The sequence below is a fragment of the Heloderma suspectum genome, chromosome 1 (genome assembly GCF_057233095.1).
Source record: "Heloderma suspectum isolate Gila_16-S chromosome 1, 16-S_ref, whole genome shotgun sequence".
Taxonomy (NCBI): Eukaryota; Metazoa; Chordata; class Lepidosauria; order Squamata; family Helodermatidae; genus Heloderma; species Heloderma suspectum.
In genome coordinates this window covers 73,712,692-73,738,084 of record NC_139458.1, presented here as the reverse complement: position 1 = coordinate 73,738,084, position 25,393 = coordinate 73,712,692, and the positions used below count along the sequence as shown (strand labels likewise).

The window sequence follows — 25,393 nt, the reverse complement described above, 5'->3', positions numbered from 1 at the left end:
CTGCGGTTAACAGAGGGAAGATTGAGCCGCAGGGGCTGCTACCATTGTACTTGTGGAAGGAGCAACGGCAGGCTGCTCTCGAGGAGTTTGAGCCTTAGGCATATCAACCACTTCAAGGGCCCGTTGCCAAAGGGCCTTTAGCCGATCCGCTCTATTCTTGCAAGCCTGCTTCGACAGCGATTGGCAGTGGTGGCAAGATTCAACTTTATGGGATTCTCCCAAGCAGAGTAGGCATCAGGAGTGACCGTTGAAAGAAGGCACCTTACTGCCACACACTGTGCACTTTCTGAATGGAGGCTTTTGGGACATAAGCTGGAGGAGAAAAAACGCCTCGCCGCTGAGGCGATGGACGCTCTCCAACACTCTCCTTTTCTCTCTCTCTCTCTCTCTCTCTCATTTTTCTCATGCTTAGGTAAAGAAGAAAAAGATAAAGGAGGAAAAAGAAGCAAGTATAAGAGATAGGTAGAAAAAGACAGCTTGACAGAATGTCGAAGAAGTTCCCCACGAAGTAACGCTAAGGCAGTCAAAAGGAACTGAGGAGGAGGTGGGAATCCATGCTATATATACCAGAGATGGTGGGGGAAGGGTCCCGCCAAAACTACTCAGCTTGGAAGTTTCCCGAACAAGTCTCCGCACAGGCACAGAGCCCTTACGTGTGATGCACAGAGACCACGAAGAAGAACCCATGGTTTAAACAATCCATGGGGTTGTCATTATATGCAAACCAGGCTTAGAATGAAAGTATTCTGAGCCCATAAAATGTTTTATTTTGTTGCTTTTGAATACCAGATCTGAATGGAGCTCACAGTCCCTCTACACAAAATTCAACTCCTGTTTGCCCTCCACCCCCCCTCCTACATTCAGCAGTATAATTTAAAGTGGGAGGGAAGAGTCATTCTGTTGCTTTGTTAATCAGTTTGGAGTCAGAAATTCTAGCTGGTCTACTGCAGATCACCCAGAGATCTACCAGTAGATACTGATTTGCCCATCCCTGTTTCAGAACATGGGAATGAATGAATGATAAGCACAGCTGAATTATTTTGAGCATTGAGAAAGCATAATCTCCAAAGTCTCAGGCAAGGATCTTTCCCACTTCTACTACCTGATACCTTTTAACAACAGATGCCCAGGGAATGAACTCCAATCTTCTGCATATGTAAACATAGGCTTTGCCACTGAGCTATCATCCCTCCCCATCAAGCTCAAGCTGCATGTAACAAAACATCGCCCTAGATGGGGATGCGCATCCCCATCTACATCAAAAGGTGCATCCAGCCTGAATGAGTATTGCAGCGTAGATGCAGGGTTACATGCCCAGATATGCCTCTGCATTTTGTGTCCACATCAGCTATGCAGGCAGGAGGTTGGTTCTGAAGACAGATCTCCTTTGGTGGATTGGGGTGCCTGATTTTCCATGGGGAAGATGTCAGCGCACCATTAACTTCTATCAGCAGGAGGGGTGGTGGTGGATTAATTTATCAAGTTGATTTATTATAGGAAGGACTGTACTGAGAAGTACAGTGTTATTCCACTAGCGCAAATTATGTCTGAAGAACAGGGGAGCTCCCAAGAACACAGAGATTAGCCACCCCTGCATATAAGAATGGAGTTTATCCTTACCTCTGCATTCAGGCCTGTGTTAGGCATTTTGACCACTCACCTTCTCTTCTTTAATCTCAAGTACTCCAGCTGCCCAGCAGGCTTCTTTTCTGACAGCTACAAAGTCATCAGAGAAACACCGAAGAAAGCCAGGGAGCAGCCTGGCTGTCATGAGTTTCAGCCAGCTGATCAACGAAAGAGCTTCCACCCGCATCCGGTAATTTCCTCTTTTCAGCCTCTCCCTGAGAGCACAAGTGGTTCCTTAATGAACAATGGTTGGGCTTGGTTTGTGCATCCAAGGTTATTCATACTTGGGGGCAAAGCCAAGCCTATTTGAAGTCAAGGGTAATTAATTACAATAACTGCCCCAGTGTGGTAGAATCCGCAATAGTACAGTTCTCATGCTCATGAGCTGGATGTATTTTGCATAAAGAGTGGCATGCATGTATCTACAGCAGCAACATTTCCTAATGATCTTGTTAAAGTCAAAGGCATGGATCAAAGCAGATGTTGCATGAATGGAAGGCAGTTCCACTAGCACATGGGGTGGGGATCTGATTTCAGGTGATTCCACCTTCCTGATTGTCACAACTCCCCTACACCACATGCCATTATCTTCCAGAGGGTCCCCCAACCCTCAGGAAAAGATTTTCAGGAGGTGTGGGGGGAAGGCTGCAGAGGATGGAAGGGGGAGGCTGGAAAGCCCCCATTCACAGAATTGAAATTAGGATCAAGCCATTATTTTTGTGCATTTTTAAATAATTACAACTATTGTTACCTTTAGCCTGGTTTTATCATTAACAAGAGCATACTAAATCAATTAAAGTGATGCGGAAAGGGTTTCTGGCATGCCTAAGTATCATAACGTGTCACATCATTTCAAAATGTTATTGGCAGTCTGTTTCCAATGCAAAAGGCACATCCAGCCTGAACAAGCATCACATCTATTTTGCTAAAGATTATGATGGCTGTTACGTTGTGTAGCTCCCACCTGAGCTGGTCATGGACTTCTTTCCCAAGCTCCAAATGCCCCAAAGCCTTGGCAGCTGCCTGGCGTACATCAAACTTCCAATCTGTCCACATCAGCTGAACAATTTTGTTCTTGAGATCCTATGCAGAGGAGCAAGACATAAGGTATCTTCAGGCAGCACAGACAAATTAAAACATAGCCTTGATTCAAAAGACATTATTTTAGAATAGCACAGTTCTTTCTGACTTCAGTACCTTCATGGAAAGGTACCTCACAAGACAACATAAAGGGTGTCATCACACGGGGCTTTTATCCTGTGATTGAGATTGGTCATTCATGGAAGTTTGCGGGTCCTGTACATAATGTTGTCAAACTCCAGTGCCCCCCTTGCCCTTTCCAAGCAATTTTGCGGGTTGATTTTAAATGGAAATAAACTAGTAATAAACAGATCAGTTTCAGATTTTTCCATAGGAAAAAAACCTGCAATAAGAAGAGCTAGTCCACAGTGCCATCTTGTGGCTGCATAAATGAAACATATAGAAACACATAGAACTCTCTGATAAAGTGAGAAAACAGGAGGGAGGAAGGGCGGGGCGGGGCGGGGCGGGAAATGTAGCATGTCATGATCCTGTGAAGAAAACAGAGGTAGAAAGTCCTGGTATAGGTGCAGGATTTCTGCATCGTGTGATGTCACCAAAAATGCCACATAAACTTATTGAACATCAGCTTACTGATAAATGTAAATACACAATATTTTGCTTAGAGTAAAACAACACTGTAATAATCTGAATAGCCTTACTGCAACAAAAAAATTCCAAATTCATTTGAAATTCGTGGCACTGCACAATAAAGGCTTATTTCAAAACAGATAGAATTTCTTCAGTCTCAAGTGTCTAAGAATTCAGTCATTTTAGGTAAGCTTCAGTCATTTTAGTAAGACAGCACTACCAATATTTCTTTTGCATGCTGGGTTCATGAAGCAAAAACATACCTGGCTGACACTCCCATGAATACGAGATAACGTTTTACAGGCCAAAACTCGACGGTTCCATTGGTAGCTGTTCAACTCAGATGCCAGTAAACAATGAACCAAGCCCTGAAAGGATTGCATCAATAAGTGGAAAGCCAAAAAGCACCAAAAAGCACCAGCAAAAGATTCTCAGTTGGAGAAAAGACATGCACAGGATTTACTTAGAGTAGAGGAGGTATCATTACTCAGAAGGGTATGTGGCCTCCACTTCCCATTATGCTTTTATGAAACTGCCTTAACTATTTTTGAAGAAATGACTGCCTTGTTGTTACTTTAGTAACAATATGGCATATTTATTATTATGTGTGTTTTTATACATACACATTTGGATGCAGGAGACCTAATTTGTTTATAAATACAATGGAAGGCATGGGAAAGCACCTCTCTCAGACTGTCCTACCTCACATTGGGAAGTAATCAACAACAACATAAAAACAGTAAAGCACTCCATGCACTGAAAAGTGCTATGCAAATTATTCACAACAAAAACTATGACTTTTAAGATTATATGTGAGGAAGACTTGGGCCTTCCAAAACCAAAAGAAATATTGGATGATTTCATTTCAGTCTGTTAATTGAGAGGGATTTGGAAAGAAATCCACATCCTGTTTTTCATCTACAACAGGGGTGTCGTTAGTGCAGGGCCCATCTGGGCACAGGCCCCAGATCTTTTGAGCTGTCCCAATTGCCATTTTTTTACATTTTCCCATTGACTTGCATTGGAAAATAGAAATGGCCATAACTTTTTTAGTTTGCATGATAAATCACGAAACTTGGAGACCTGGTAGCCCCCATGGATCTGATTAAACCTGCCAAATTTCAGGCAGTTAGGTCCAGTGGGTTTTGTGCTAGCCATGCATAGAGTTTCATTTTCTCAAAGACTAAAACAAAAAGTAAAAAACTGTCAAGCCACACAGAATTAGAAATCACAATGAGAAGGTGTTTAAGGTGACCATTAGGAGGTCACTATCCCTAATCTCTGGTGTAGGTTTTTTTTGAGGTGCAAGAAACCTCCCCCCCCCTACTTTTCTGCTCTTACATGCCTGCTGTTGGGAGCTTGCTTGCAATGAAATGTTGAAGAGGGAGAAGGAAGGTAAGAAAGAGCTCCATGTGAAATACTGGTATTTCACACAGCATCTGATTTTACTGCCCCAAACTGGAACCTCTGGCTTCTGAAGAAGTTTAGTAGCTTCAGTACAGCAAAGGATCCAATCAGCCTCCACAAACTTCTTTGTCCCCCTCCACTTTAATTTCTCCTAAATAGCCTTAGGACTTAAAATTATTCCAAAAGGAGGGCTAGGACTATGTGGCATCATGACTGAGGAACTGCTGAGGCTTTTAAATAGGTTCTACAGTTTTAAAAAAGCTAGAAAAAGCCCTCAGCCACCTCACCTCATAAAGTTAATTTAAGTACCTGCAATCTTTACAAACCCTCCACAGCCTCCTAAATTCCTTTGAAGTACTACCTCTCTGAAAGGAGCCACTTGGCTTAGGGAATTCTCTCTACCCCCACCCACTGCATATTTCCAATCATCATTCTTCTTTTCTTCTTCCTTCCCCTATCCTGTTCTTTCTTTTTCTTCTTTATTCCACCCAGAGCATATCTTGGGGAATTCTTAAAGAGAATTCTCTTTGGTGGGCAAGAGAAGTTCTGAACTGTATTTGACTTTATACAAACAGACAAGAAGGTTGGCTTTTCTCCTTCTCACTCAAGTCTTTGAGAAAAGTAGGTTCACATGGTTGCAAAGAAACAAATATGGGGCTGTTTTGTTTGTCAGTTGCCATTATCCAGCAATAGGAAGGGCTATAGCTCAGTGGTACAGCACATGCTTGGCATGCAGAAAGTCCCAGGTTCAATCCCTAGCATCTCCAGGTAGGGCTAGAAAAGAATCTGGCCTGAAACCCTGGAAAGCTGCTGCTGCCAGTCAGTGTTGACAATACTGGGCTAGATGGACCCAAGGTCTGACTCAGTGTAAGGCAGCTTCCTATGTGCCTATTACCAGAAAGCTTTAATAAAAATAGGAGTTTTTGGTTTGTTTTTTTAAGGAGGGGGATAAATCCTGCTCATTTATACAAGCCTATGTATGCCTACTCAGAAGTCCCATTATGTTTAATTAGGCTTACCCTCAGGAAAGTGTGCATAGGATTCTAGCATAGGTTACTTTTGTAGGGAGGTTTGCACCCTGTTGTTCTGCATGTTTACTCAGAAATAAGTCCTGAGTTGTGAGCATGGTACTGCAGGCATAATACAGTGCCTACCTAATTCCGTCTAATGAATCGACTGCCCTTTCAGCTCAGTCTTATGCAGGTTTTGTCATCTGTGGGTTTGGGGTTTCTTGGCATGAACTTTAGCTTCAGTGGTGAGGGAAAGGCACTTAGAGTTGCTCAGAGTTTCTCCATAACTTAGCCCTAGTTTTGAAAACAGACTCATTGGCTGAATCCTGGTGAAGTCTTGGCACAAATGAAGTTATGGGGAGGAAGATACAATGAGGGCTTGTGCATAACAAAGAGGAGGTAGAGAGGAGTTGCACAAAACAAGACATCTGTTTTTATGAAAAGTTGCTGGAGGATGGTAGGATGAGGAGGGATGGTTGCATGGAGGGGAGTAGAATTGGCAGGGGGAGAATGTAAGTGCTCTGTGGTGAAAGAAAAGCACTCTGCATATGCTCAGAGGCACTCTCTATTTAAGAACATAAGAAGAGCCGTGCTGCATCAGACCAAGGCCCATCTAGTCCACATTCTGTTCATACAGTGGCCAACCAGATGCCCACGGGAAACCCACAAGCAGGACATGAGTGCAATAGCACCTTGCCACCCATGTTCCCCTTGTCAGGAGCGCCCTAGCGGCCTCTTTCTCTACACTCCAATAGCCAACTCAAAACACAGACAAAAGGATTCTTTTCAAGGCTTTAATCCTTTTACAACTTAATGACTTTTTCAGATGCTAATCACCAGCGACTAAACAATGAACAGCAGAGTAGTCTTTGTTCCGAGTAGGCAGTTGATCCCCGTTTCAAGGAAAATCACTTGAAGTACCTGAACTTATGGGCTAGGGAGAGATCCTCCCTCTTTCCCTTGGGTCCATGGGAGGCAGCAGTTGCTTGCATGCCAAACGGGCGCTACGCCTCCTTTCCACACCCTCCATTGCTTGTCGCTCCCTGTGTCTGCATTGAGCGTCTAGCAAGCTTCGTTCCCGCACTTTCTCACTGCTAGGATCACTATCTATCTCAGGAATGCCGGCAGGAGGAATCTCTGCCAGCTGCTGTGTCGGTGAGGGATGAGCTGGCTCCTCTCCCACGGATTGCTGATCCTCCTCAGAATCAGAACTGCTCTGGGGTTCTATCGGCTCAGTTTCCACCCTGACATCCCTGTTGCTAACATTGGTGAAATGTAAATACATTCTAGTAATTCTAAATTTGCATGCATGTATATCCTTCAGGAACTTTGCAGGTTTCTTGCCTGGGGGACACCTCTAATGACCTGTTTATTTTCATAGAAACTTACCCAAAAACTATTGGGGAAGGGGGGAAGGGAAAACAAATCCCTCCCTCCCACAAATTGGAGAACTCCCACATGAACTGCTGCACCTATCCTTCTGAAACTTTGCTGTTTCTTACTTAGGGACAACTCTAGGCTGTCTGTAATTTTCAGAACAATGGTCCACAAGGAGCATAGAGAGATAAGTATGTCCTCTTTTGGAAACCTCAAAATGTCAAGGCCACCCTTGCACAAAAACCCTTCTGGCTATCATTCTGGAATTTGGCAGATATGATCTCCTTTGATGGGGCAATGAATCCTGAAACGTTTATCCAATTCTTCCAAGTAATAAAAATGCTTTGGCAGTTCCCTTTAAAAGAAAATCAAAACATAAACCCTGCACCTATTTTTCTGATATTGGGCAGGTGTAATCCCCTTCTAGGGGGCTACTATGTCTGAAATTATCATCCAGTTCTGACCAAGAGAAAAAAGTTACATTTTTTTCTAATTTCCCATGGTGGTCAACAGGAAGCATAAAGACTCATTTTTCCAAACCTTGACTCAGGTTTGGTGCTGAGCTGAAATGGTCCGACTATAAATTGGCCAGAGCAGAAGCGGGATATTTTCCAAAATGCTCAATCGGGGTCTGAGTTGAAGTGGAGTGGGGCGGTCAGTGCACATTTATGTATGTATGTAATCTATACACACATGCAAGCACACCACATGCACACACACCACACACACTTGTGTTATGGGCCTGTGCTCCAGATCTTTTAAGAACCTAGCAACGCCCCTGATCTATACATCCTTTCTATGCGGAAAATATTTTAAGGCATTTAGCATGATCACAAAGGACAGAACCTTTTGCCAATTTACCCCCCCCCCCACAATAATCATAGTGTTGCAAAAAGGGACACAACTTGGAAGTAAACACAGGTTGGATGCTACATGTCAGTCTCTGATCCCTCCCTATTCTCTGCCTCAACTTTATACAAGCTTAGAAGTCAGAACTATGGCGTTCTGGTCTTCAGTATACTGAAGTTGCAAGTTCCAAGCATGCTCACTGAAAGCAAGACTGGAGAGTTCCAAGGAAGAACAGAATGTGAGTGGAGTAGACTGTTGGGGGTTTCCAAACAGGTATCAGTGAGAAGACTTTGGAGGAAAAACAAAAGCCCCCAACACAGCTGTCAAGGGAAAAAGTATCATTATCCATTAGCACTGTGCAGCCCCACAGTTAGGGATGTTAGAGAATTCCACCACGGACTCCAATGAGGCTGGATTCTTTAGAATCTGGCCCCCCGGAGTCTGTGGCGGAATGGAGCAATCCCCCCTCCGCAAAACTTTCCCGGGATGGACCCTACCTTTTGTCAGCCGTCTGGTCCATCCGCTGCCCTGGTCTGTGGCCGCGAATGGCTGCCCCAGTCTGCGGCAGCCATTTGCCTCCCTACTTTAGCCATGATAGGCTACATAAGTATTTACATAGCCTATCACGGCAAAGAGCAGGGACGCAAATAGCGTCTGCTACACCATTTGCGTCCCTGCCTTTTGCTGTGATAGGCTATGTAAATATATATGTAGCCTATCACGGCTAACGCAGGGATACAAATGGTGGCCGCTACGGTGGCCACCATTTGCGGCTGCAGCCCGACAGCAGACAGACGTCCAGTTGTGGGTGGCCCCAGCCAGCAGCTCCACGGACTCGCTGTGGAGCGGAGCCGGCCAGGGAGGATTCCAGGGGGAGGGATGGATCGCCTTCCCCCCCCCAAGCGGACAGCTCCACCGGAATGGGGTGAGTAATCCGTACACCCCTACCCACAATACTTGGAAGAAGCAAGAAGAGAGGATTATGCAAGACCAGTTTGTAAGTGGAAGATGAAAACAGCAACAGCTGAGACTAGCCTGACTGAGGATTGGAAGGGAGGTGTGAAGGTTTGAAAAAGGGCATAAAAAAACCAGTGACATTCTACCAGGCAGCTTGTTCTGCAACCAGAAGGACAGAACTGGTTTTGGGAGCTGACTGAGGGGCATCTCTACACCAGCCTAAAATCCTGCATTTAAAATGGGGCTTTCTGCTTCCATTTTAAATGCAGGATCACAATGACTCCCTTTTTCACATGCTTCCTTTTCCCCCACCCCTTCCCCCTCCTTCTCCCCATATCTGAGCCTTCCGTTATCTTTCTTTGATCCCACTCCTCTTCTTGATGCTTTTCCTCTTTTCATGGAGGGAAATGAAGCAGAACACAACGGGGTAATTTGATAGCTCATTATCTGTGATTTACTTAAAAACAGAACAAAGGGCATTTAGTGCAGGAGATACCTTGAATGATCTCGGCGTTATGTAAAGAGCCCGCAAACTTCTGAGAGAGAGCCATCTCAATCACAGGATAAAAGCTCAATGTGAAGGAGCCCTGAATTATCTATGATGCTCCAAAGGCATACTGTTTGTTTTGAGGAACTGATACAGATACACTTTCAGAGCAGCTTACAACAGTTTAGAAAAAACAATACAATATGATAAATTAGAAAAACATGCTAAACTATCCCTTTTGGTGACAGCATTCTAGCAAGCAGACGTCTTGTTGGAATCTTCCTATTAATTTGAAATTTCCAATTAAAATCCCATAAATTCTTCAAAGAGAAAACATATTGCGGAGCTATTTTCCATGGTTATGATCTGGAATATACTGGCATACTTCCCTTGCCACCATGGACATTTGGCTACCCTACTTAGAACACAAGGGTGGAAATAGTGCTTGATTTTCTCATTAGTTCTCCATAGAACAGGAGTTGAACCTCTTTCAGCCCAAGGGCCAAATTCCATTGGGGGCCGAATTCCAGTGGTGATTGAAGCTAAAAGCAAAAGGAGCAGAGGCAAACCTCCCAGCATATTTTAGCTTAAAACTCTTTTTGCCAATAACTAAGCCTTAGGAGAGGCATTTCAAACTTTTAGGATGGGGAAACAACTGCATGAAAACCGGGAAACTTCCAAATGATTGGGGGAAAGGGGGTGCGGCTATCTGGAGAGCCCTGGAGGGGCCGAATTTGGCCTCTAGGCAGACCAGACCTGGCCCCCAGGCCTGAGGTTCTGCAACCCTACCATTGAAAAATCTGTGAGTATCAAACTCAACTGGCCACCTATTCATAACTAAATACTTTCCCATGTGAATGTCCGGTATGGGACTCTGTGCAAGGAGGCAGAACCTGGGGTGGGGGGGTTCTCCATGACAACGGAAGGAGACAGAAGGAGAAGCCAATCGTGGCTTACTCGGATTTTTCAAGGACCCAGCTTTGGTCTGTGCAGGGCTCCACGAGCAAGTGTATCACAGCTGCTTCATAGAACATACTTCCGGGTGGGGGTGGGGGGTTGGAGTGAACGTCATCTGACTGGCAGGGGCTGCTCAACCAATAAGAGAGGCTCCCCCCCCCCCCGCTCATCCAGGCTCTCCCCCCTTTTTCCTTTGATAAAATTCTGGGAGGTTTTCTCCCCTGTATCCACAGAAACTACTCTCTTTCTCTCTTCTCCCCCCACCTCCCTGACAATCATGAAAGGAACACCGTGTTCTAGCCGCCTGCTGCAATCAATCGAGGTCTTTGAAGCTTTGACATTAAGGCTCTCTAAATGCATTATTTCAATTCATGGGAATCTCGGGAGTGTGCAGTTTGGGGACAAGCTTCATTGACTACAATGGGAGTTACTCCCAAGTAGACACACATATGTTTGTGCTGGGAAAGACAGGGAGGGGAAACAGATGGGAAACTAGCCTCCTTTCTAACCCAATGCTGCGCAGGATCAGGATGATCAAAGGTGGAAGTAATTACTCCAAATAGCAATAAATCAAACAATGGAGAATTGCAGCTTCGAGAAAGCACTTTGCAGCATTTAGGGAATTAGTGCTTTAAAATATGCTATTTTAATTGTGTGCGTAGGGGGGATCTCTGTAAATTCTACTGTGCTCATTCAGGGGACAAGCCTCACTGATCATAATGGGAGTTACTTCTGAGTAGACACTAATTGGTTTGTGCTGGGAAACACACAGACAGGAAACACACAGGAAACACGCCTTGACCAGGGTCATGATGAAAGGCACACCCCTTGGCAGGGCTAGCATACCCGAGGTAAACGCAGGGCTTGGGGCACACAACAACTATACAGGAGAGAACTCAACTTAAGGAAAAGAACTGGACTTTAAGCAGTCTCAGGAAATTTGGTTTTTCCGTGATACACTCCGGGGTGACTGCTGGATGGCCATGATGTCATGTATCCCTAACCACCTCCAAACGCAGCCAGCTTGGAGTAAATCACTCATGGAGACACCCCCCCTGGTCCCAGTCCCACCAGAGTGGCACAACAGATCTCATGCCTTTCTTTTCTGCAACATGCATACCGTGTGCTACAAACAGTGTTCCGTGCCTGTATTCAACAGTGACGGCCAAGGCTGAGTCAGAATGTATCAGTGGGCCATGACGGTGATGCACTCGCTTCTTGTTCTTTCTCCTGAGCCTTGCAGGCACTTACTGTGTGTTTGCTGAGCCGAGATAACAGAAGACAAGCTTGATCTTCTGTGGCATTGTCCTTGTGATCAAAAATTTGAGACAGGATCCTTTTCACGACTGGGAAACTGGTCATGCCCTCCAGTGCCAGGGCCTGAGCTGCTGTCCAGCTGTCTGCAGTATTCCCTAAGAGCAAGAGGAGAATGACTATATGACATGACATGCGAAAGCAGTAAAAAGAAGGGCCCATTCCAGGTTGGTCTAATAGGCAAGAACAAATGTACTTTTAGTTTAACGCAGCTCTTTTTGTTGTCAAAAAATGTTTACAGTCCAAAAATTCTGTGATTGATAAGTACAAGATTGTTGAAAAGACAGAGTGCTAGACTACATAGGCCAGATTTCCCTAACCTGATGCCCTCTGGCTGGCGGATTATGGGAGTGGTAGTCCAACCCATCTGGAGGGCACTAGGGAAAGTCTGAGATAGGCCTTTGGTCTGATCCAGCACATCTAATCTTATGTTCTTATTATACAGCATGACTATACAATTTTATCACACAACAATATCAGCTCTTGATCTGAAAACATCTGAACCCCAGTCCCTAATCTAATCTCTAGCTAGGTATAACAAACCAACCCCATTATTTCCAATGGGGCTTAGTCACAGCTAACCTTAACTGGATTGGGGCCCTAGTCTGACCTATATCTGAATATTCTTTGTTGAAGAAAATGTTATCATGGTTTTGGAAATGTTGTCCTCAAAAACACCATTTGATATTAAAGAAAGATAAAAGTTACTGTACTCACCATTGATCAGAGCATTCTTCATAATGGCCTGTGCCTTTTGATAGCGCTCCCCTATGGCATAGAAGCACACTGCAGCAGCCATTCTCACATGGGCATCCATATCAAACAGAGTATTTTTAAGCAGTGGCTTGATTTTTTTTGGTATATCCTCAACTTTGAAACTCTTTGCACCAGATTCTATTCCTATTACTGAGAAAATCAGAACATTTACATGTATGTGTTTTTGTCAGCCGACACAGAAACAATGGCAACTTTTAAAATGTGGTGTTGTTTGTTTTACCAATTAATCGTTGGTTTTCAAAATCTATTTGCTGTGAAAACATTATGCCATTCTTAAGATGATGATTTGAAAAGGTTCTCAAATATGAATTGTGAAAGAGACTTGAAGCCTTTCTGTTGTGATGGAGGAAAGCATAACCACTGAGGAACTCAGAAAAATACAGATTCTATGATTTGACCAAGGCCTCAAAGAAAATATGTCATGCTCTAAATGAGAACCTCCATTTCCATTTTCCCAGCCATATGCTTTTGCCTCAACCTGTCATTATATATTTCATATGCAGAGTACAATAAAGTCAGTAAGGGATAGGACCAAACAAATAAAATGAATTAAGGAATTGTACAAGGAAGACATGCAAGATCTTACTTAGCCTCAGAATGGCTACCTTACAATCAAATCAACAGGGGAGAGGCTGTAGTTCAATAGTAAAATACAACATTTAACATGTAAGGAATTCCAGATTAATCTCCTAGTATTCCTTTTAAAAATCTTAAGATGCAATCCTATGCATTTTTAGACAGGAAAAAGTCCTACAACTCCCTGCTGGGGAGCACTGCTGGCTGGGGAATGCTGGGACTTACAGGCCTTTTTTTTTTTTTTGTCTAAACATGCATAAGATTGCACCCTTAGTCTGCAAGCCCTCAAAAGAGAGCTGCTGTCATAGGTCAGGGATGCAGAACCTCAGACCTGAGGCCAAATCTGGCCCTCCTTGGCTCCAGATCTGGCCCTTTGGAGTTCCCCACATGACCACGCCCCCTTCTCCTGGCCCCACCCCCTTTCCCTCCGACCACCAATCATTTGGCTTTTGTGCAGTTTTCTCCCCATTCTAGGAGGCTGAAATGCCTCTCCTAAGGCTTAGTGGCTGACAGTAGGAGCGTTAAGCTAAAATATGCTGGTATTTTTGGTGTTTTGGCTCTGCCCTTTTGCCTGTGGCCTCAGCCACCACTAGAAAGCAGCCCCCAAGAGCTTTCCTGAAATGGAATTTGGCCTTTGGGCTGAAAGAGGTTCAACACCCCAGCCATAGATGGTACTGTTTGGAGCTAAACAGACCTTTGGTCTTATTCAATAAAAGGGAGCTCCTTTCATGCTACTGATGAGCATCCAATACATTCACAGACCTAGTTATTCTGATATCTTGTTTCCATATGTTTCCAATAGAATTGCTTGGATTAAAACCCAACAATGCAATTGTACACATATTTAGTCCGAAGGAAGTCTCATTATGTTCAGTGATGCCTCGTGCCAGGTAAGTATGCACAAGTTTGCAGCCTAACTGTTCTATCTATAAACCAGGGTACTAGAATTTATGATAGTTTACATCCCAGTCCTAAAGACCTGTGCCACATTACCCACTTGCAATACCAGAGAAACATAACTGAGATGATAGCAGTTTCCAGTAGAGGCTGCTCATACCTGTCTCCTGACTTGGGTCTTGGACTGCTTGGGTCCGCTCAAGCACAGCAGATGCACAGATAAGTGTAGCACTGATCCGGTTTTGAACATGTACATCTACAAGGTCTCTCATTAATCCTTCTATAGTTGCTGATTGCCACCGAGGATCTGAGTATTGAGCAGGAAAATACCACAAAATGAACATGGGGAGGTGAATATTATTCTTGGCAAGAATATGAGATTGCTAGCTCTTTTCAGATAAGCCACCAAAACAAGTTATTGATGGATGTCCTTCAACCATGACTTACAATAACAATGGAAATAAATAGAAAAGTGCCATGAATTCAAATCAACTATGGCCAATTAAAGATGGAACTGGAATACTCACCAAATTTCCAAGCAGCCTTCCACTGTTCTAGCATATTCCGACGTATATGAATCTCCTCAGGCACGTCTTCTTCAGGCCTTCTTCGGGGCTCTCTTTTCCTCCCAGGTGGTACAGAGAATTGTGCTTCACCCAATTTAGCAAAGTCTTCAACAAGAGTGGGAAGTGCTGTCCAATGGATGGCTCCTTTCTGCACCCTTTGAACTGACCCAACAGAATTTTAATGGAAACAGGCTACAGATCCATAGCAATCCAAATTAGAACTTGCCCATAAAAATTTAGTCATGAATGAATGCAGAGATCAAGACCTAAAGAACAAATTTGCCCTCTCTAGGCTCCTTTCATATTATAGCCAATGAATTACCGCAAAACTTCAATAATCCAAATGGTCACCCAGGATGGTTTAATAAGTAAATGTCTAGATAAAAAGGAATGCTCTTTTCATAGAGTTAACAGTAATAGGAGGCTACATATGGGAACAGAGAATTTGGGTATTTAGGAGATTTGGAACCCCAAGTAATGTGTTTTTCAGCTGCAAATGTATTTTAAAACTCCTACAAGAATTAAAGGAGAGAAGAGAGAAAGAAACCTGGTGAATTTTAAAATACAAATAGGTAGTGCAGCTGATGGGTCAACTATCAATTAATACATTAATTCAGATAAATCAGTTAAGTAATTCTGATAGAACAACTACGGTAATCAATTAAGGCCATGAGTCATCCAGTAAATTAATTAACTTTGAGAAATCACTTAAAGGTGTCAGTAGCTACAGATAGCACTGGTGGCCCTACCATTAGGCAGAGTGAGACAGCTGCCTCAGGCAGCAGATGTTGGAGGGTGGAGAGTAATGGCAAAATGATGGAGGATAGAACTGTGTGTGCCATGTGACTTCCTCTGCTTCCTCTCAGCTAGCCTGCTGCCCTCAAGTGCAATGAAGGACATCACTGTCCTTTCACCAGTGTTGAAGTAAGATTCAGCTGCCAGTGCAGTCAGCTTCTGTCAGTGGAATGGGGAGGGCATCATCTTGTCCTTTGCCTCAGGCAGTAAAATGTCTTGTGCCAGCTCTGGTAGATAGATAATTAAGGAACAGTTGGGCCCCCTTTCCATCCTGGCTACCTAATTTAGGGAAAGGAAGGCAAAAGAAACAACTGGCCTTTGTGAAGAATGGGTTCCTGGGGGAAAAACTGTTTCTGCAGAGCAGGCAGAATCACAACTGATGGGAAGGAGTGCTTCCCATAGAAAAATAAATGACTACAGTGATTAACATGTCCCTGCCTAATGGACAAGTGGGATGAATAACCCATCTCAGAATATGCTCCTCTACTGAGGAAGAATATCTCTCTCTGCATAATTTCACAAGAAATTATATAGATGGACGATGACAAAATAAAGTGTGTGGAGTGATCAATTATGGTGCAAACATTATTTCAGCAGTTCTGAAAAATATAAATGGAAATAAATATATATTTATATCTATATATATAGGCTTTGTGTAACAGGCAACACAACTGTAACTAAGACTCCTATTTCTTGTAGGATTTTAAATTACATGTATATATTCAAAATAATTTACGGAACTTCTTTAATTTCCCCTGGACAGCAAGTTGAGAAATGAAAATACTTCCACAAACAATTCTTAGATAACCATATTTGTGCTGTAATTCTAAGTACACTTACTTAAAAGGAAATAATAGTATTTACTTCCAAATAAACTTGTTTAGAGCCAGAGTGTGAACAGTAATATTACTTGTTCTGAAATTATTTTCTGCATTGTTACATTTTTCCTGTTAGTACACAGTCCTCTCTTACCTGTCTTTTTTGGTGGCCTGAAGCTCCAGAGCTCAGGGGGTCTTGGGTAGCATTGCTCGAGATGTTTATAATATTCATCATGATTATCCATAACCAAACGATCCTTCTTTGTCTCTTGATGAACAATGTTGGCTGACCCTAAATACATACAGGGCCAGGGGGGAAAAACCTAGGTGGGAGATAGCACTGATGATCTAGTTCCTGATGTCCAAAAATATAGGTATATATGACAGCCAGTCTGGTGTAGCGGTTAGAAAGTTAGTCAGGGGAGTCCTGTGTTCAAATCACTGCTTAGCCACCAAGCTTTCTGTAGCCTTCTCCAACCTGGTGCCCTCCAGATGTGTTTGACTACAACTCCCAGTATGCCCCAGCCAGCCATGCTTTGGCTGGACATTATATTTCATTAACCTACTTCACAGAGTGGTAAAGCAAGTTAGAGGAAGATGAGAATAAAACTGAAATAAACAATATACACAAGTGCAAACAATTTCCCCTTATTTTTTCCAGACCCAGCTATGTGTGCTATTTAAAAGTGCCAACAGAGCAGCTCAGGATGGAATGACAAATGTGCACAGGTTACTAAGCAGCTCTAGAAACAATTAAGGTGTGCTTCTCTTAACAACTGCAGCTCTTACAATACTTGCCATGCATATATGATTCAGCATAGCTGAGCTTTGTGCTAGCTGAGCTTAGACCCAAATAACGCTTGGATCATCCCCCATCCCGATATAAGGCTAAGCAAAAGGATTTGCAGATATTCCAGTTCTACCTACCAAAGTACAGCTCTTGTTCAAAGACATTCTGGGTGGTGTAAGAGTATTTCCCAACCCGGGAGCTGAGCCGTTCACGATGTTTAATAGGAGATACCAGTTTGAGACTCTTCTCTGATATTTTATCTGCTGTTTCGTTTCTAGCAGTTGGGTCATCTAGGGGCAGCATTCTTGTGTGGAAAGATGGTATCCTAGGAGATCAGAAACATGCTTCTCGTTAAGACTTGGTTGGCTACAAAACTGAATCCATCAATGCTTAGAGAGAGCGAGCATTGCACAGCTTGGGATTCAGCCAGATGTATACAGCCCACCTGTCACTTACAGTGGCCCATCAGGTAGGCTTGCAAACCCTTGAAATAAGGAATTCTGAGTACCTGGGTGGCACTTGGGGACAGAGCCAGAGTGAGGCCAGGGCAGAGGCTAGCAGGGCAGAGGCTAGCAGTCTAAAGCAGTTTGCCTCACTACCCCTTTAATCACAACGACCTTTCCACATCTGTAACATGTGAACTCAGTGGGACTTATTACTAAGTAAACACACTTTAAACACTACTGTTTTAAATTGTAGTGCTGTTACCATTAACCAGCAGCAGTGCAGTCATATCTCTATCTGGTTGTTTGATTAAAAATAATAATAGTGAGTTGTTGATAGTACTAGAATTCTTCCAAGGGAGAGTTCTGATTCTTCCAGTTCTTCAAAGGGAGTGTTACAGATTTATTTATTTATTTATTTACTTAGTTACAATATTTATATATCTCTCCACATCAAAGATTTCAGAGCAGTGAACAACAACATAAAAGAATAAAACTCCATAATTAAAACAAAACATTTTAAAAGAACAGATTCTGAACTTAATAAACTGCAGCTGGTCACTCAGGGAAGGCCTCTCAAAATAACAATGTCTTCAGGAGGCACCAAAAGCAACACAACACTGGCACCTGCCTGACCTCCAAAGGCAGGAAGTTCCACAGGAAGGGGGCCACCATGCTGAAGGCTCTTTTCCTGGTGGACTCCAGCTGGGCCATGGGTCCATGTGGAACCACCAGGGACATGCCCTCTGATGACCTCAGAGACCAGGCACGTTGGTAAAGAAGAAGGCGCTCTCTCAGGTATCCTGGACCCACGTTGTTTAGGGCTTTGTACACTAGTACTAAAACCTTGAACCTGGCCTGGTAGCGAATAAGCAGCCAAGGCAGTTCCCTCAGCAAAGAAGTTACACGCTGAAAAGGGGCAGCTCCTGACAACAGCTGAGCTGCTGCATTCTGCACTAGCTCCAGCTTCCGGACCAGCCTCAAGGGCAGCCCCACATAGAGTGTGTTGCAGTGATCCAGTCTTGAGGTTACTAATGCCTGTACCACTGTGGCCAAGCTATCCCTGGCCAGGAGAGGCTGTAGCTGGCGAACCAGCCAAAGCTGGTAAAAGGCACTCTGAGCTGCAGCAGCCACTTGGGCTTCCAGCAACAGTGATGGATCTAGGAGTACCCCCAAACTATGGACCTGATCTTTCAGAGGGAGGGCAACCCCATCCAGAACAGGCAATGAGCCTATCTCCTGGACTCAGGAACCACTCACCCAAAGGGCTTCCGTCTTGCCAGGATTCAGCTTCAGTTTACTGGCCCTCATCCAGCCCATTATTGAGTTCAGGCACTGGTACAGGACTTGCATAGCCTCTCCTGATTCAGTTGTCACAGGGAGATAGTTACGGGTCATCAGCATACTGATGGCACTTGGCTACAAATCCCCTAATGACTGCTCCCAGTGGCTTCATATAGATGTTACACAACACTGGGGACAAGATGGTATCCTGCGGCACCCTGTAGCTCAATTGCCAAGGGGCCGAGAAATAGTCACCCAGTGTTACTCTCTGAAATCGCCCCCACAGGTAGGACTGGAACCACTGTAACACAGTGCCTCCAGTACTCATCCCACGGAATCGATCCAGGAGGATACCATAGTCGATTATATCAAAAGCTGATGAGAGGTCGAGCAGAGGGCTGCGCTCCCTCTGTCCCTCTCTTGATAAAGGTCATCCATCAAAGCAACCAAGGCTGATTCAGCCCCATAACCAGATCGAAACCCAGACTGGAATGGGTCTAGATAATCAGTATCCTCCAAGAGCACCTGCAGTTGCTCCGCCACAACCCTCTCAAGTACCTTCCCTAAGAAAGGGGTATTTCTGACTGGGCGGTAGTTGCCTAAGACTGTTGGGTTCAGAGTGGGCTTCTTCAGGAGTGGCTGCACTACTGCCTCCTTAAAGACAGCAGGGACGCATTTATCACTCCCTGAACCAACCCAGTCAAACTTCCTTGGCTAGCTTTTGTTAGCCAAGAGGGGCAGGAATCAAGAGGGCATGTGGCTGGTCGCATTGCTGCAAGCACCTTGTCCACATCATCAGGCCGCAGGAACTGGAACTGATCCCACAAAATCAGGCAGATGGTGGCATCAGACACCTCAACTGGAACTGTGATAACAACAGCCTCAAGTTTGCTGCTGAGACAAGCGATTTTGTCCTCAAAGTGCGATACAAAAAGGTCATAGCGGGTCCTCGACAGGGACAGGGCCCCATTTGCTGGGGAAGGTGTTAACAACCCCTGGACCACCTGGAAGAGTTCCGCTGGATGGCTACTCGAGGACGCAATGGAGGCAGCAAAATAAGCCTTCATTACTGCCCGCATTGCCACGCAATAGGCATGATTATGTGCTCTAGAGTGTGCTCAGTCATCTTCGCTTCGAGTCTTATACCATTTGTGCTCTAGCCGACGTCCAGCCTGTTTCATTGACCACAGCTCCCCAATATACCAAGGACTGGAGCAGGCTCTACAGCACTGGAGAGGGCACTCAGGTGCAATCAAGTCGATGGCCCTCCGTATCTCACTGTTCCACAGTGAAGCTAGGGCCTCGGCTGCATCACCAGCTCTCTCCACTGGAAAATCCCCAAGAGCATTCAGAAATCCATTGGATTCCATCAGTCTCCTGAGGTGGACCATCTGAATGGATCCCCCACCCCTGCAGGAGGAAAGTTAACACTGCGAGTTCAAATCTCACCAGGAAATGGTCTGACCATGACAATGGGGTTACTTGGACTCCCCCCCCCCCAATCTTCAGACCACCCAACTCACAACTTGGAGCAAAATCAAATGAAGGGTATGCCCTGCTTCATGTGTCAGCTGATGACAAACTGGTTATCATGGAGGCCATGAAGTCCTGAGCTGGAACTCTACAGACAGCCTCAGCACAGAAGTTGAAGTCACCCACAACCACCATCCTGGGTTCCTCTGACACCACATTCGAGACTGCCTCTGCCAGCTCAGTCAGGGAGGATGCTGGGCAGCAGGGTGGGCAGTACACTAGCAGCATCCCCAATCTGTCCCTATGGCCCAACAGTGGGTGCAACCCCTCAAGGCCTGCTCCAAGGTGGAGTCGTTTCCTAGTGATGGAGTTGGAGGTTCTATGAACCACAGCCGCTCTGCCCTCCCACGGCCCTCCAACCTATGTTGGTGCTGCACTGAGTACTCAGATAGGCAGAGCTGAGTCAGGTCAACCCCACCCAGCTTACCAATCCAAGTCTCAGTAGTACAGGCCAGGTCGGCCTTCTCATCCACGGTTAAATCATGAATGACTTCTGTCTTATTGCAGACTGACCTGGCATTAAATATCAGGAGAGCTCAGTGGATGAGCTACCAGGCGCATGAGAGCTAGAGGAAGGGGGTAGAAAGGGAACACTGTATAACGGAACAATGTATACCTGTAGCCCATTCTAATTTGATGAGGATTAGCAAAATTGGGTAAAACTTTTCCGTTAAGGATTACTGCTCCCTTTTCCCAACCCCTGCTGCATAAAATAACCCCTCCCCACACGTCAAATCTTTTTCATACAGGATAGACCATGCTGCCTTATGATCTACTTTGCTCTTTCTTTTCTAGTGTTGCCATTGTCCTTTGGTCTGATCCTGGCTGTTCTTAATAGGGTTGCCAGCCAGACTGTGAACCCTAGTAACCAATGGTAACCCCAGTGGTAACACTGAGCCTTGTGCCTTAATGGAAAAATGGTAATGATGGCACCAATCAGCATTCAAAGTGCATTCTTCATGGCAACACTGACACTACCTTACTTGGCTAATTATCCACATAGCAGCCATTATAGGGGCATCACGGAAATGAATGCTTTGCCCCTTGATCTCCAAATGAAAAGAATATAAAAGGGATTGAAAAATGGCGTATTAAAATAATGCAAAACGAGTATTACCAAGCTTATGTCCATGATCCCATGCATACTTACATGGAAGTAAATTCTACTTAATGGGACTTATTTCCAATAAATTGGTTAAATCCAACATCATACTAACAGATGTTTGCTAGTGCAACAAGACTTTCTCCCTGCAGTCCTCTGCGCTACCTAAAAATCTGCTCTGGAGGTTTTCTCAGCCTTCTGGAGCAGGTTTTGAAGGCTGCTGGGGGGCTGTGGGAAGAAGGAGAATCATCTCCTCCTAGTTTCACTGATGAAACAAATGACAGCATTGGGTCCAATCCAATGAGATTAGTGTCAGAATGTAATGCACCCCTGCAGGTTTCATCAAACAGTCATGTTTCTTACCTGTAATAGGCACGGAGAGGTATCTCTAGTTTCTTCACTTCCTGTCTTCGAATACGACCTTCCACAACATCATTCTCTGCCTGAATTTCATCCAGCAAGTCCACATCACTTTCAATAGGGAGCACATACCTGATGCTGTTCCAGTCGTATTTTTGCTTCTTGAAACCCTGTGGCTTACCCTGAATCCAGCCTCCCCAGGAAGGCTGATTATTCACAATCCACTGAGCTGTAGCCTTGCTTAACTTTGTCAACAGTTTTTCTTCCCAGCCCAGGTCCTTATGTTCCAGCTCAGAGACTATGGTGCCCTGGATTGTTGTTGGTTTTGACCATGTTTTGTTCACTGTTTTTCCTAACATCTCATGAGGTTCAGTCAGGAATGCCGGTGGGTACAGACACTCACAAAAAGGAGGAGGAGAAGGGGAAGGAATAGGTACCAGCAGATCTGGCTCCGCAAGCATACTTTCTACCTTGGCTTTCCAGATACATTCTTCCAAGGACAAAGGAACGTTCGTGGTGGTGACTTGCTTGGCAGGAGTAATGTGTGATTTCATCATGGGAGATAGTCTCCTCAGTGGTTTGAGCTTTCTTGGCCGCTTCTTAGCAATAACATGTTCACTTTCTTGTGGTTGAATGAGACTAGAAAAATCATATAGCCTCATGGGGTCATATTCCTTGTAAGACAGAGCTGATGGCACTCTGTGCTTAATAACATCTTTGGCAAAATGAAGGTCCTGGGCTACATTCTTAAGGCACTCTTTCTTGTAGCATGCATAGTGCCATTTGGTATGGGAAACATCTCTCTGGTATATTAAAGGCATTTTTGCCCTCGCTGCAGAAACCACGGCATGGTGAGATGGCCAGTTCTTTCTATCAACTTTGACTTTCAAACTACACTCAGGAGGGAAGGGATTTTTGCTCTTGAAAAAAGCAGGTACTTCCATCCTTTCAAGATTGGTGAGACTCCTCACAAGTGGCTAGCTTTTCATGGAACATTAAAAATAAGAACATCCGCACTGAACAACTCTGCAAAGAAATTCAAGTTCCACTCTTCTTCAAGGATGCTCTTCAGCTTTTCCTAAAAAGCAAAAGGAAAATAAAGATGCATCAAATTAAAAGACAATTAATTGAAGATTTAAACCAAGAAAAGCAAAACTATGATGCTTCCCCAAACAGGCTACTATTGCAGAACGTTGGTGTCACTTCATCTGTGTGGTGGACGTATGTGAAACAGGACTAAGGCAAGTAAAACGGCAAGACACTAGCATGCTCATGTACTGTTTTCCACCTCTGTCTCTTCATAAAAGGAAAGGCAGTGTTGGGAAATTAAGGGTGTTTCTACATTAAGCAGCCCCCCTGCAAAAATCCACATCCTTTCTGGAATTTCCTGCTTTCAGTTTCTTTGTGGGATTAGGAAAGGCTCCTTTACATGGCAGACACGTGGTTTGAACTGAGGGAGTGCCTTCCTCCCTCCCTGGCATGAGTGCAGAGCGGGGTAGGGGGAGGCGTCTTGTTTTCGTAGCGTAACTTCTGCTGTACTGTTTTCTCGCGGCTCCCAGGAAACCTCTGACTTACTTCTGAGTAGACATAAAATGTGAGATTGTGCCGTAAGTCTGCAACCCTCGGCACACTTATGTGGGAGTAAACCCCATTGAACTCAATGGGACTTACTTCTGAGTAGACATAAGATCACCCTGTAAGTCTGCAACCCTTGGCACACTTACTTGGGAGTAAGCCCCATTGAACTTAATGGGGTGCTCTGAATCAACAGAGAAAGTTGCTTCTGAGCTTGGTGGGGTGGGGGATCAGATGTGTCTCCCTTTGTTGCAGGGAGGGATTCCACTCTCTTCTCCCTCCAACTGAGAAATGCACTCAGGCATTTGCATGGCAGACACCAGGGAATCGAGGAAAGTCCTTCCTCAGCAAGACTTGAGTGGAGGCAGGAGTTGCAATCAACAGGCGATTCTTGCCCTTGTGCCTGTCAAATCTGCTCCTGCATGCCCCCCTCCCATCCCCAATGCCTTTGTCATCCTGACCACATGCAGAAACACCCACAGCAGGCAGATAGAGCGGTTTCTTCTGCTACTGGAAAATTTCACAGGGAGGTCATGCTGCTGCTGTTCTCTGGGATAGAAAAAATACATTTATTGCATTTGGGGAAAACATGGGATAGGCTGGGGGAAATTGCAGGAGACACCTTGGAGGGTCATCTAAAGAGCCCGCAAACTTCCGTGAGAGAGCCGTTTCAATAGCAGGATAAAAGCTCCGTGTGATTAACCCCTAAGTCAGTGGGCTCCTTCACACTGAGCTTTCATCCTGCGATTGCGATTGCTCCTTCACAGAAGTTTGCAGGCTCTTTACATGATGCCATGATATTCAAGGCATCTCCTGCACTAAATGCCCTTTGTTCCATTTTTCAATGAATCACAGATAATGGGCTATCAAACTACCCCGTTGTGTTCCACTTGAGTTTCCTCCATGAAAATAATAAAAGTGGCAAGAAGAGGAGCGAGATCAATGAAAGATAATGGAAGACTCTACTCAGCACTGCTTAGGCCTCATCTGGAGTACTGTGTCCAGTTCTGGGCACTGCACTTTAAGAAGGATGCAGACAAGTGGAGGGGGTTCAGAGGAGGGCAACAAAGATGATCAGGGGACTGGAAACAAAGCCCTATGAGGAGAGACTGAAAGAACTGGGCACATTTAGCCTTGAGAAGAGAAGACTGAGGGGAGATATGATAGCGCTCCTCAAGTACTTGAAAGGTTGTCACAGAGAGGAAGGGCAGGATCTCTTCTCGATCATCCCAGAGTGCAGGACACGGAATAATGGGCTCAAGTGACAGGAAGCCAGATTCCGGCTGAACATCAGGAAAAACGTCCTGTTAGAGCAATACGACAATGGAACCAATTACCTAGGGAGGTAGTGGGCTCTTCCACACTGGAGGCATTCAAGATGAGGCTGGACAGCCATTTGTCAGGGATGCTCTGACTTGGATTCCTGCATTGAGCAGGGGGTTGGACTTGATGGTCTCGTAGGCCCCTTCCAACCTACTATTCTATGATTCTATGACTCAGATATGGGGAGGAGGAAGGGGAGGGGGAAAGGAAGCACGTGAAAAAGAGAATCGTTGTGATCCTGCATTTAAAATGGAAGCAGAAAGCCCCGTTTTAAATGCAGGATTTTAGGCTGGTGTAGAGATGCCCACCATGTGCTTTTGCCAATAAAGGGTGCTTCTAGACAAGGCTTTTATGGTGCCATCACCCTGCCTCATTCATGGAATTTTATGGGGGTTCCAGATGACATCGTCTTCCACTTGTAGCCCTCTCATGTTTTCCCACTACTTCTTCTGTCTCTTTCCTTACTGCTGAAATACATTAAGGAAAAAAAGATGGAATTGCTGCACAATGTTAATGCTCGATTTTAGTGCTAGGAGCCCTCTATCTAGAACGACCCTTAGGGCTGCCTCTTGTCGTGCATGCTCCTGAAGGGTTCTGCCTTTGTTTTCAGTTTCAAGCCCCATTAAAATTACTTCCATGTAAACATAATTATGATAGTGCTGTAAATTTCTGACAATAAAGATAAGTAGCATGGGTACAGAATAAAAGATGGCAAGCAGCATCTCTTTTCCCCCACTTCTTCCCAACAATGGATACCTGGCACAACATGTATTGCACTGACAATAATGATTCCTATCCTGTTACTGTCCATGCAACTTATTCTGTTCCTATCACATATATTGCCTTTCCAGCAACATGCACCCCCTCAATCTTAAGTGAAATCCTATAAACATTTCCTA

At 44.7% G+C, this 25,393-nt stretch overlaps 1 protein-coding gene across 2 annotated transcripts in view; it reads right to left on the bottom strand.

The window, feature by feature from the left end:
• Positions 1-25,393, bottom strand: part of HEATR4 (HEAT repeat containing 4) — a 60,092-nt gene that overhangs the window by 24,434 nt on the left and 10,265 nt on the right. For both annotated transcript variants that reach the window (XM_084847038.1, XM_084847046.1), the window contains 10 exons: positions 21,600-22,674; positions 17,012-17,199; positions 16,239-16,376; positions 14,433-14,633; positions 14,066-14,212; positions 12,373-12,561; positions 11,593-11,753; positions 3,561-3,665; positions 2,591-2,709; positions 1,661-1,841 (listed from right to left, as the gene is read on the bottom strand). In XM_084847038.1, coding sequence (XP_084703164.1) covers positions 1,661-1,841; positions 2,591-2,709; positions 3,561-3,665; positions 11,593-11,753; positions 12,373-12,561; positions 14,066-14,212; positions 14,433-14,633; positions 16,239-16,376; positions 17,012-17,199; positions 21,600-22,540 — 2,370 coding nt within the window. In that variant the 5' untranslated portion in view covers positions 22,541-22,674. The remainder of the gene's footprint in view (positions 1-1,660; positions 1,842-2,590; positions 2,710-3,560; positions 3,666-11,592; positions 11,754-12,372; positions 12,562-14,065; positions 14,213-14,432; positions 14,634-16,238; positions 16,377-17,011; positions 17,200-21,599; positions 22,675-25,393) is intronic.